The sequence below is a fragment of the Colias philodice genome, chromosome 21, assembly GCF_061535455.1.
Source record: "Colias philodice isolate Cphi_HAF_F1 chromosome 21, ilColPhil1 Martin Lab GWU primary, whole genome shotgun sequence".
NCBI classification, from domain to species: Eukaryota; Metazoa; Arthropoda; class Insecta; order Lepidoptera; family Pieridae; genus Colias; species Colias philodice.
The window spans coordinates 802,072-814,953 of record NC_143106.1 but is presented as its reverse complement, the minus strand read 5'-3'; the positions used below and the strand labels follow the sequence as shown (position 1 = coordinate 814,953).

At 33.1% G+C, this 12,882-nt stretch overlaps 3 protein-coding genes and 1 long non-coding RNA gene across 5 annotated transcripts; 3 read left to right on the top strand and 1 right to left on the bottom strand.

Annotated features, from left to right (window-relative positions):
• Window positions 1–1,057: 1,057 nt before the first annotated feature.
• On the top strand, window positions 1,058–4,377 carry LOC149478621 (transmembrane protein 134). Of its 2 annotated transcripts, none has more exons than XM_089708420.1 (3): window positions 1,058–1,339; window positions 2,817–3,749; window positions 4,061–4,377. In XM_089708420.1, exons 1-2 carry the CDS (start codon window positions 1,185–1,187, stop codon window positions 3,154–3,156), a joined length of 495 nt encoding a protein of 164 aa, XP_089564546.1. In that variant the 5' UTR covers window positions 1,058–1,184; the 3' UTR covers window positions 3,157–3,749; window positions 4,061–4,377. The 2 variants fall into 2 exon arrangements, with proteins under 2 accessions (XP_089564546.1, XP_089564545.1); XM_089708419.1 differs by having other exon boundaries at window positions 2,814–3,749; window positions 4,061–4,376.
• Window positions 4,378–4,381: 4 nt separating this feature from the next.
• LOC149478620 (uncharacterized) lies at window positions 4,382–6,787 on the top strand. The gene is made up of 2 exons (XR_016317309.1): window positions 4,382–5,548; window positions 6,415–6,787. It is a non-coding gene; the product is annotated as an uncharacterized LOC149478620 (long non-coding RNA).
• Window positions 6,788–7,384: 597 nt separating this feature from the next.
• LOC149478619 (translation machinery-associated protein 16 homolog) lies at window positions 7,385–7,981 on the bottom strand. The gene has a single exon (XM_089708705.1). It carries the CDS (start codon window positions 7,904–7,906, stop codon window positions 7,421–7,423), a length of 486 nt encoding a protein of 161 aa, XP_089564831.1. The 5' UTR covers window positions 7,907–7,981; the 3' UTR covers window positions 7,385–7,420.
• A 470-nt stretch (window positions 7,982–8,451) lies between these two features.
• LOC149478618 (RNA polymerase II-associated protein 1) lies at window positions 8,452–12,210 on the top strand. The gene has a single exon (XM_089708405.1). It carries the CDS (start codon window positions 8,576–8,578, stop codon window positions 12,206–12,208), a length of 3,633 nt encoding a protein of 1,210 aa, XP_089564531.1. The 5' UTR covers window positions 8,452–8,575; the 3' UTR covers window positions 12,209–12,210.
• The last annotated feature ends 672 nt before the right edge of the window (window positions 12,211–12,882 follow it).

Below are 12,882 nucleotides of genomic sequence, written 5' to 3'. Positions count from 1 at the left end.
ATGTGCTTTTGACATATGTCATGATTACAAAATATGTTCGGATACCCTTAGATCATTAAGTAATGGATAACGCTCGCAGGCGTTTCCCCTTTTGCTGAGGTATAAGATTATTCGAATCGAAAAATCTTATGCTTTCATAAAAACTACTTGCGTAATCGATTACAAACACTCTGCGTATTCGTAAAACATCGAAAGGACGTCTGCGAGTGCTCCGCTAAAAATGCCGTTTTGCACTGTCAAGTCTTGCAGAAGCAATTCAAACATGTCGAATATTAAAAAAGATGGAATAACCTTTAATTTGTGTATATTTTTTTATTTTTTAACGTACATTTCTAATTAAATGCAATTTCTAATAATCGTCGATGTATCGTTTAGCGATATGATCAAGACAAATAATCGAGTCATGTTTCGAGAGAGAAAGAGACGAGACTATCATGGAAAGAAAATATACAAATTTAATCTTTATCTACTAAGAGATAAAGTTGAATTTAAAACGCGATAATGAACCGCATTCCTTACGAGACTATCTTTTAAAGAAATACAAATTTAATCTTTATGATATAAGTTATAAAGTTGAATTTAGAACGCGATATTGAACCACACTCCCCACGAGACAACTTGGAATGAAATACAAATTTAATCTTTATGAACTTAGGGATAGAGTTGAATTTAAAAACTCGTCGCTTAAAAGGTCGTAAATTTTTACGACTTTCGTGACACAAATTATTTTTGTGAATGTGTGATTGTGTTTCAATAGTGTGAGTTACCCTCCCCGCACCAAAATCAGCAGAAAGTTTAGTTAGAACATTTGCCAGCGTACTCCATCCATTACTTAATGATCTAAGTCGGATACCTAATGTAATCGTGTAATATTATCTGTGACAAATCGAACTCACGAATAATTCAATGGTAACGTCTGTCTTGAATATGCAATAGTATTATTTATCTCCATGTGAACATTTAGCCATTATGTATCTAAAATATTAAAGCATTTGATCAAGTAGTTGTAATTCCTATTACGTCCATCGGAATGTGCATCGATATTAATCACTAATCAATATGGCGCATGTTGATATGACAATCTGACAAGTGACAGCTGTGTTTTCGTTTTGTCTGAAGCGAAACGTAACGCAAAATTGTATGATGTTTATTTTACATCTCCAATAAATTAGAAATAAGCAAACATGACGAGACCATTCGGTAACAGTGAAAAGCGATTTTCAATCGACGACGCGTTCGAAGAAGAGACTGATGAAGCCATTAAAGTGTACGGTTCGACGGTTGATAGATCTCCCATACAAAACAAATTTAAGAATGGAGGCGATTCAGGCATATCCAGGTAACGTTAATCGTATAAAATTAATTTTTCTCGCATCATTAAAACAATTTTAATACATAAAAGTGGACATTAACTTGTATTTTTCATTTTGAATCTTCGCGATCATGACCTTTTGTGAGTCATTTTCCTATAGTGGGGCAAAGGCGTATGAACTAGAATACATTAGCCGTTATTCGCGTTCCGTTTAACTAATTTACACGTCAATATTGCTCTAATTACGTTCAGGATTTGCTAATGACTATGAGGCTGTAAACCTGTAACTGTACAGTTTACAGGACAATAATTAGCCTGGTATCTTATCAGTGAATGTAAATAAACATTAACCTTGAAGCCCAAAAATTTTAATTGATATTGCAACACCTTTAAAAATAATAATTATATTATTTAACACAAGTTAAACATGTTTAAAAAGTTATGATTTAAAGTAACATCACTACATAGTATAAAACAAAGTCGCTTTCTCTGTCCCTATGTCCCTTTGTATGCTTAAATCTTTAAAACTACGAAACGGATTTTTTTAATAGATAGAGTGATTCAAGAGGAAGGTATATGTATATAATTAATTAGGTTTTAGACAGAGCGGGCGAAGCCGCGGGCTATAAGCTAGTGTAGTATAAAATACAGTCTATAATATTTACTACTTCCTTTATAACATTCATTCAATGAAAATGTATTGGTGATGAATAATAAACATTGTTCTTTATATGGAATGCATGATTAAGCTTCAAACACGGTATGCTTAGTGCTTACATCATGTTGCAATTTTGTCTGATGAAAATCACTTATCAAAGTAAGATATAGAGCTAATATTGATTTAAAAATTATAAAACGATTATCATAGTCAACACTATAATAGTTTAAAAACCTTTTTCATACCAAACCGGCCACATTGTTAATTTCTATTTGTAGAGAAGAAGTATTGTATAGGTTACAATTTTATCTTTGCTCTGTGGAAAATGATATATCAAAATGTACAAAAGCTTACTAGTTTTGTATCATATTTAAGGTAAATTTAAATTAATCTGATAGTGTTTGTTTTAGAAGTACAGTAGAACGCCTATTATCCAAATTAATTGGGACCGGGGTCAATTTGAATAATCAAAAATTCGGATAAGTGGACATAATAAGAGAGAAAAATGAAGTGTCACACATAGAATAAGCTATAAATAGGCAGTGTCTTGGCTCTTGCTTTCAGCAATAACAGTTGAAATATATCTAACATTTATACCTAAACTCAAGTGATTTTCAACTTGTAACAACAAAGCTAAACAAAAAATACTGGGTTTCAATTTTTTATTGATGCTTAGGACCTAATATTATTATTTTTCGGCTAATTGGCGATTCGGTTAATCGGCGTTCGGACAATCGGCGTTCGGACAATCGGCGTTCTGCTGGCTACCTTTATTGGCAATAGTGTGAAAAAAGTTAAACATCGACGTACTTCCAAATGACTGTATTCATGATTATTCCACAGCAGAACCTACAAATGTGCGGACGACACCACATCCCGTGACTCAGACTCACTCATACACGAATATGTGGAAGCTTCTCAGTCTGTCTATTGCTGGAACCACCCCAAAGTCAGAGAGAACTGGAAAACAGTGTTCGCAGCTGTCATACTCCTTGTAGTGGGAGTAGGCCTTCTTGGCATGGGTGCATTTGCCGTAGCAGAACCCGAAAATGGTCTCCAAGGTGCGGTATTCTTCGTAGCCGGAATGATTTGCTTCGTACCTGGTGCGTATCACGTAGTCTACATATGGCTAGCCGCTCGAGGACAAAGGGGCTACGATTTCTACCACTTACCATTATTTACTTGAATCAAATTTTATGAAGATGTAAAATCTTAAATTTCGAATGAGAAGAATGACTGATGTATGTGATTTGCTCTCTACTCTTTGCCTATAGCATGACTAGCATGTTTCTTTTAATGGAATATACAGGTTTTCTATTGCAAAAATATGAAAAAAAAAGGAATTAAGATGTATATTGCATTTATTGAAAATACGACATCTAAAGAGCATGATTAATTGAATAAAAATTTCTATATTTGTGTAAAAAGGGAATATTTATACACTTTAGTGTGCGTCCACACTGAATGCGCGGTGGCGGCGGCCTAGGCGGGCGCGACGAGCGGGCGCTCGCGGTGGCCACACCGACGCGCGAGCTCAAGTAGCGGTTCGACGTTTTTCGGGTGTTGCAAACTTTGGACGATTTGCTATTTTTACTGGACAGTCCGATTTTGAGATGAGATCATTATAGAAGTTGTACACGAAATAAATAAAACAGAGGAATAACGGATGAATCTTATATGAAGAATTGAGATTATACCCTACAAAATTACTGTGGTGTATATAAGTGTTTTAGATTGAATCGCACTTATAAATAAAGAAGTTTCACTTCAACAATTAGTGTGCGTCCACACTGAATGCGCGGTGGCGGCGGCCTAGGCGGGCGCGACGAGCGGGCGCTCGCGGTGGCCACACCGACGCGCGAGCTCAAGTAGCGGTTAGACGTTTTTCGGGTGTTGCAAACTTTGGACGATTTGCTATTTTTACTGGACAGTCCGATTTTGAGATGAGATCATTATAGAAGTTGTACACGAAATAAATAAAACAGAGGAATAACGGATGAATCTTATATGAAGAATTGAGATTATACCCTACAAAATTACTGTGGTGTATATAAGTGTTTTAGATTGAATCGCACTTATAAATAAAGAAGTTTCACTTCAACAATTAAGTATTTACCGCTTTTTTACGAAAAACAAAGGATATAATATAAGAAGTCGAGCGACAAGACCGAACTGGTTTGATACCCCCGCCGTCCGCGCATTGGGTCGCTTGCTGACTAGGCCCGTAGTGTGGCCAGAACGCGCGGATAGGAGAGTTTGAAAACTACGCGCGCTGGCTCGCTCATTACCGTCGCACTAGGCTTCCGCCATAGTCATTTCAATGTGGACGCAAGGGCGCGTTTCATACGTTTGATATTTCGCGCCCGCCGTCGCAACCGCGCTAGGCTCGCAGTGTGGACCTGCACTTACACTTACTAAAAGTGCCTAGTTAGTGTTATAATTTATTGTACATAGCTGAACTGCTTTTCATCTAAATGTGTTGTGATTTTTTGTACCCTTTCTTTCATATTAATTTAATATAAGAGACATCTCAAAACTATTGCAATTGCATTATTGTAGTCCTAAATTAATTGATCTCTAATATTGAATACATTATTTCAATGGTATTTGATGGCCGTGAATGAATCTCAGACCATCAGCAGTTTGTATTCTGAAACTAAATTGTGATTTGAAATAAAACTGCATTAATTGTACTGCTGATAAGAAAGGCAATTTTTTTTATGTATCTATTATGTATGATTTATCAATTTGGCCATATCCTTTATCATTTGCGTGATTTTGATTATATTTTAAAAGATATAATATGTTAATGTAGTTCATAAACTTGAAAGTTGATTTCACAAAAAAATTGCTTTGATCCCTTTTGCTACGCTAGTCGTAATTTTGTGTTCCTTTATATATTTACATGTATTTTTTTTCTAATATAATAACAGATGAGATGATAAAGAATACATAATGCAAAAAGTTGTATTTTTTCACATGTAGGTTATGGTGAAATTTTCGATTATATAAGGACTTTATAAATACGTGTTAACTTAATGTAACATTATTGACGTCAGCATTGTATATAAAAGAAGCCTTGTAGTGTAGCTAATATTGTTAGTTGCAGATCGTAAAGTAATTGTATTATTTTAACATTAAAATAAACAAACTTTTGTTTTTATACTTACAGAAATCAGATTTAATTTAATGAATTTATTGGAAAATGTTTTGTTGAATATAAATAAAATATTTTGAACTTTTAACATTAGAAATTATATCAGACTAATTGGAAATTGTATATGAATGGCAGCAAGTTATTATAATGTTGAAAATATGGCATGATTATTATTTATTATAGTATTAAACAGTATAATCATAAAAATATTGTTTTTTCATTACATATTGTGAAGAATTTCTTTAAAATGAATGTAGGTAGATAGTTTAAGACTTGTTTGTAGCTATTATTAGTATTTCTAAACAATATTGAATCATCTGACATATAAATAATAAGCAATTTGACCCATAATTGCAGGAAGTGTTAATTTTTTGTACTGTATCTCAAAAATTAATTACCGTGATTCTACTTACTTTCATTTGTTACTTAAGTATAGAAGACTAGCAATGCCCTGCGGTTTCACCCGCATAGATAGCGATATCTTTACAGTGAAAAGTCTACTATAGGTCGGACATGAAAATCACCTTTACCCCGTCCCGCACTACGGCCTTTTTTTTTGTTTTAGAGGGGAAATCTTTCATAGATACCCACGGCCTCCAGGGGAGGGGCCGTGGGTTATGTCGGATTCCTACCGACCAAAACCCCACTGTGTTCCGTCAAGACGCATATTGGTAGAATTCCTCCGTGACCCCCGCACTACGGCCTGCTCGAACAGTATACCTACTATTTTCTGTAGATTGACACTTTTAAATTCGTTATATCTTTTGAATGGAATATCCAATTCTTTTCATTTAAAAAGTATTTTGCTGGTATTGAAACAGTCTATAATAAAACATCATTTAATGGGATAAGGATTAATATATGTGTATGGATAACATGGTTTGATTACTGTCGGCACTTCTATTTACTTTGAAAACGTAAAAAAGTTGTTGTAGTAACATAACTACTGAAGATGGACATATGGTATCGCGGACTTTCTTGTAGATATTGATCCATTCTATAATACTGTAGAACATTTTTTTGTTCTATCTTCAATAGATTCCGCAGCGCACGCGATGTCAGAAGTTTTATTGAGGATTTTTTTACACCTTGGGTTACATTATTGCATTTTTGGTAAGGATCTCTAATTTTTTTGAAAATGCAATATAGCCTATGTTGCTCAGTAAAGATGCAGCTTTCTAATGGTGAAAGAATTTTTGAAATCGGTCCAGTAGTTTTTGCGTGAAAACCATACATACATACATACTTACATACATACTTACAAACTTTTCCTCTTTATAATATTAGTATAGATCTATTATGAAGTTTTTTTCTACAAATAATTTAGATCAAATTAAAACTGCAAATTTTCATACAGAAAAATGTGTGTCTAAGTGGATAACAAATAAATTGTTTCTCCCAGTTTGTTTCAAACAGCTATGTTCATAATCATTGTAAAAAATATGTTTTAAGCAATAATAACAATATCAATGTAGTATCCCAGTTACCTGTGTGAATATATTGTGATATTGACTGATGAAATTCTTAATTATTGTAACATATCCTAAATTGAGTGTAAACCACAATATTTTCAAATGTATAGTTGATTTTATGCTCGGTTTTTCATGTAATTCTTTGTATTGATCTAGGTTAAATTGTAAATATATATAAATATGTTCAAGTTATTGTGTTTTATTAATAAATATCCTTTGAAAATAATTTGGGCTAGAAAAAGTAGACTAATTTATTTATCCAGTTTTAATTTAAATGTTGAACTTTTCCCATAAATATAATTAACTATTCTAACAGTATATTATTTAATGTACATAATATGCTAATGAATAATTATTTAGAAATTTTACTTTCCAAATTTTGCATAATCTAGCAGCTACATTATTTATCTGAAATACCTGTGTCTTGATATGCCATATAATTTAAATTTTAATATTGCTTTGCTATAGGGTGTTATGTATAATGTATGTTGTGATTTGTATAATATCATCCAACTATTAGTATAATTTTAACTTGGTATATGAAAGACTAGCTGCTCCGCGCGGTTTCACCCGCGTGGCTCCACTCCTGTTGCCCGTAGCGTGATGAAATATAGCCTATAACCTTCCTCGATAAATGGGCTATCTAATACCGAAAGAATTTTTCAAATCGGACCAGTAGTTCCCGAGATTAGTGCGTTCAAACAAACAAACTCTTCAGCTTTATAATATTAGTATAGATTATATCAAATTTGTTTAGTTAAAGGTGAAAGTTTACAAAAAAAATGTTGATTATTTACAATATTTATATTACATGTTAAAATCTATGTCAAGTGCTTCCTTGCTATTCTTTTTAACTTGAAATGCTGCAAAAACCTCAGCTCTCCATTCCAATTACGTAAAACTTCCATCTGATTCGCATCCATTAGATCCGGCATTTCCAGACCACAGGTCTCGAATTCATCTTTTTCCCGCTTTTTTGTTATATTTATAACGTCTTCTCTACTCGCATGTTGGCGGTTTTTTCGTTGACCAACCGAATTTTTTAAAGCTATTTGTTCCAATTCTTCGTCGAACCGCGCTAAATAAGTTTCAATCATTTCTAGCGTTTGCTCCTTGCTCAATATCACGCACCCTTCTGGAATCCTCTCCTTAAACCAAAGGATCTTTTCTCCGATCAAGTTCTGTTTGATATGAGTTCCAAGTTTGTTGTTATTTTTCTTCTCTTCTTTACTCATTTTCTTTGCTAGAGACATCATTTTTCTGCTGTTAGGATGCTTGAGCTTCTCCAAATTCTTTACTTTCGGCATTTTTGAATATATTTTCTTTTGACTATTTAAAATTTATTTATTAATATATATAAAAATGAATCGCAAAATGTGTTGGTAAGCGCATAACTCGAGAACGGCTGAACCGATTTCGATAATTCTTTTTTTATTATATTCCTTGAAGTACGAGGATGGTTTTTATGTAGAGAAAACGTAAATATGTACCACGGGCGAAGCCGGGGCGGACCGCTAGTTAATAAATAAAATAGCAAAACACGTGTTATTGACGTTATCTAAAATGACAACTGACGTTGACGGCTGACCTATGCTCAGCTTGACATTGACAAAAGAAACTATGAATTATGAAAACCGCCACAATGCAAATGAATAATATTAAACGTTATAAATGAGATTCAAATTGGATATATCTGATGATAAAAAACTATCTTGAATTTAGGCACCATTTATACTAATATAATGGTGAATGGTGATATTTTATTTAATTTTATTTTGGTTTAGATTATAAGAATATGAACGCATGTTACCAAATAAAACTTATTCCTTTGTCAAAGGTGTCAAAGCCGCATTGTCATTTGTCGTCCGTCAAACCTCAAAAACCAAAACATTGTGTTAATTCTTAATTGATTAACTTTCCATAAATTCTGATAATTTTGTTCCGTTAAGTATTAAGTTATACATAAATTTTCGAAGATGATACGGCGACCCAAACGAGGTGATGATGAAGAAGACATTCTCCGAATGCAGGAGGAATTTATAAAGGAGAAAAGTAAGAATCAAAGCCTTCAACCTTCAGCACAGTTTGTTAATTTGCGTCGTACTGAACACCAGACCACAAAACGGAGTAATGCAGGTCCATCTGGGGTTAGGAAGCCGTCGAAATATGCACAATCGAAAGGCCTTACGAATAATGCAGAAAAACGTCCACGCATCGAAGATAGCGGTGCAAGTGTGCTTGGTGATGTTCTAGAAAAGAATGTAACTGATGCAACAGCTAATAAAGAGTCAGAATATGACGATGATAAAGTTTACTATCCCAAATTAATCCCTTCAGTGTTAGGTGATATTCTAGAGAAAAATATTGATGTGCCAGTTGATTTAGATTTCAAACCCATGCCATCACAAGGTTTTCCTGCTGTCACAAAACGGGACCCTACTATTAAACCTAACAAAAAAAGCATACACACGCTCAGTATTGAAAAAAGTAAACAGAATAAAATTGAAGAAATGGAAACAGATTTGAGTTGTTCTTCAAGTGCACTTAGTAATCAAGGATTAAATCTTCCAAATCAAAGCTTTATACTAAATAATCAAGATGCAGATAGTATTCATAGTGAGAATGTAAATATTCTAAACAAAATGTCTGAAAATGAAATTTTAGAAGAAAGGGAGAAATTAATGGCCAGTTTGGATCCCAAAATTATTGAATTTATAAGGAAGAAAAGGAATAAGGATCCTTTAAATGATAATAAAATGTCTGAAACACCAGCTACAGAAGTAAAGAAAGAAGAGACAATGGAATGTGTGGAAATGACAGAATCCAAAATTGACAATGATAGTTTATGGGAAAATGATGTACTCTCTCATCCACATGTAGAAAGCTGGTTACACTTTGATAGCTTGGAAAAAGACAAATTAGAATGGATTAAAGGCATAGAAGAAAGTAAGTTAAAAACAGATGAACCATATGAAGCTAGGTTTGATTTCAGAGGATATTTGTTGCCTTACACAATAGAATATACTGAGAAAACAAAAACATTATTTCATCATGGTGAAGAGCCACATAGACCAGGATATTCTCTAACTGAATTGCTTGAGCTATCACGGTCTAGTATAACACAACAAAGAGTGGTAGCCCTCAATACTATAGCTGGTATTTTGGAATATTATAATGCAGGAATCTATAAAAATGTCATTGAATTACCTCTGAGCAAATTGTTCTTTGTGATAAGAATAGCCATGGATGAAAACAAAGTTATCATCTTGGAGCCAGCTTTAAAAGCAATGAGGAATTTACTTTTCAACAGAATAGATGAGGCATCCTTGGATGCTTTGATTGGATTCAGAGAAGGAACCTACCAACCATGTCTAGAACATGATCGTTCAGAAATAGAAGAAATTGAATCAAAAGAATCAGAATTAAAAGATTTTCATTTGGCTGAGATAGATATAATTGCTGCTGTGTTAAGAACAGAAATTCTGCAGAGAATTTACTACATATTGGAGCATATAAAACCATCATTTAATTGTGTACAATATTCATTGCAAATTTTAACAAGATTAGCCAGAGATTCTGTGGACACAGCAAGAAAAATTGTAAATATGGATCATTTAATGGATGCAATATTTAAATATTTTGTGCCAAAAACAAGTATAAACTTTATGTTCGATCCATCTATAGTGTATCATGGAAAACCTATACTTGCTGCACTAAAATTATTAAGGGTTATTTCTTTAACATCAAGAGATGTTGGAGACAGACTTGTATCAAAGTATGATATATGTTCATTTATGTCTGAATATGTGAGTTCTGGAGTAGATGGGACATATGGACTCAAAGTTCAAATAGAAGCTTACTGTATACTGTCCAATTTACTTAAGTTTAAACTGGGCATGGAAAATGCTAGATCATTATTTCCAGTGATAATCACAACATTGTACAAACATGTCCAAGGTACTAGTATCTATATGAATTCTTCAGTTTTATCAGCTTCACATGCTGCTGTAGTTTTACAGTTTATTGATGGCTTAATAAGTTGTGGTGTAAATTTAGATTATAAGGCACAGATATATCCCCTACTAAAAGAAGGAATGCAGAAATGGCTCTCCCAAATGTCTCATTTTGATAACTATACTTGTGGCCATTTGAGATTAGTATGCTCCATTTTGAACTGTTTTGAGACTGTTACCATTCATGAAAATATTACCATTCAAATATTAAATGACACACTTTTAAAATTAAGCAAATCTGAAGGATTTAAGATTGTGTTAAACAATTTGATCACAAGTTCTAACTTATTATCTGGAATTGAAGATAAAGATTTACATTTGACTAAAAATTTAACATCTTTGGGCACATCAGTGATTGATTCGCAACAAAAAGTACTTCCTATATTGAATGTGGCATCTCCAATACCTTGTTTATCATCATTATTCAAATTATTGGTTGTATTGAATGATAAAAATGTTGCACTATCGTTTCTGGAGCATACTCTTCCTTATTTAAGAAAACTGTCAGAAAAAGCACCAAGTTTAATAAACAATTGGTTCACAAGAATGGAGACTGATTTTGTATTTAATTTGGTTACTCTTGCAATACAGACAGACATTCCTGAATCTCTTAAGGACTTGGTCTATTCTGTAGCAAGCAAGTTGTGCTACATATTAAGAATAGATAAGAGATATGAATTAGAATTTTTGTTTAACAATATTATTTTTAATGAGAAATGGTTTACTGCTGAGCGCTTATTTAATCTTGTATCATTGTCGGAAGCAGATGGATTTTCAAAAGCATTAACAAATATAGAGGATATCAAATCTTGTTATAGTAAAGTGTGTAATATAAACTATGTAGACACAGGTCCATTTGTTGTGTTTAGAAAGTGGCAAGAACCTATACTCCCACGTGATTGGATATATCTACCCATACTTTCTCTGTATAGTAAGAGTCAAGAAAAGCCAGAGCCTACAGTGGTCGGTGAACATGCGAAGAAGGTTGCACAAAAACTTGCCACAGAAAAAGAGATAATCATCAGAAGCAGCCTAGAATGGATACTGTTTAATGAACTATGCTTCCCTGATCTATTAAATGACATAGATCTGACCGACAGATTCTGCCGTCTAATGTGTGTATTTTTATGTGATAATTCATTATTTTTAGATGCGAAAATCAAATTATTGCTAACAAAATGCACACAGATACTATTCAAAAAGGGTACAAAGTTTAATTTTGACAAGGAACTGATGGGATTGAACAATTTTCAAGATTTTTATACTCAATTCTTAGAACAGTTTCAGTCTGTGAGCTACGGTGATCACACATTTGCTGCTTGTGTGTTAGTGCCACTAGCACAGCGGCATAATGTGAAATGGAGAAAACTTTTATGGTCAGAATATGCTGGTTGTTTGAGGGCACTCGACTGCCCCGACAAAATGCTTTGTTATGGCATAGAAGCCTATCTTTATCCTGAAGAAACTGATGAATCAGTGATTAAGTCGTACTTTAGAGCCCTATCTTGCAGCTTGTTACGACCCGGTACGATCGCGTATAAAATTGCACATCATCATGTAGAATGTTATAAGAAAAGAAAAGAAACAAATAAATGATTTGCTACATACCTGTTTGTTTTATTTTCTCATTTATTTGGTATCGTTCTTATAAAATTGAAGTCTCTCTTCATCTCAAGCAAACGCTCATAAGCATCCCTGCACGTAACTTTTAGTATATGTAAAAGAAATAAGGCTTGAACAGTTCTCTAACACTGACATGATAAAATCATTGCTTTCTTTATGACGCTTTTCATGATATAAAATGAATTTTGCACTAACTGAAGCAAAGTTCTCTTTAACCGTTGATAAAAACTTTTCACAGGTTTCGATTTTCAAATTTACCGCTCTATCTCTATATCCGGAACTATCTATGGTCAGGAACAGAGTCACTAGAAATATATTTTATTACGTCATTTCTTCCTACCTTCAAAAATGTATCATAAAAAAAAAAACTCGAAAATACAACACGCTGAATATTCCATTTAATTTTTACAAATAACTTTTCATACACATATCATCTAGAAGCACTTGCTAATAATTATTAATATCAATTATAGATTATAATTGATATTAATAATTAAAAAGATAAATGATAATGATGAATGATGATAAAGATATATTATTATAAATCAGTTATTCACCCCTTTAGCCTTTTAAACTCAACTCTTCTTTATTCTATATTTTACAAGAAATGTTTGTAAATAGAATAACAATGGTGAATAAAGTGTATA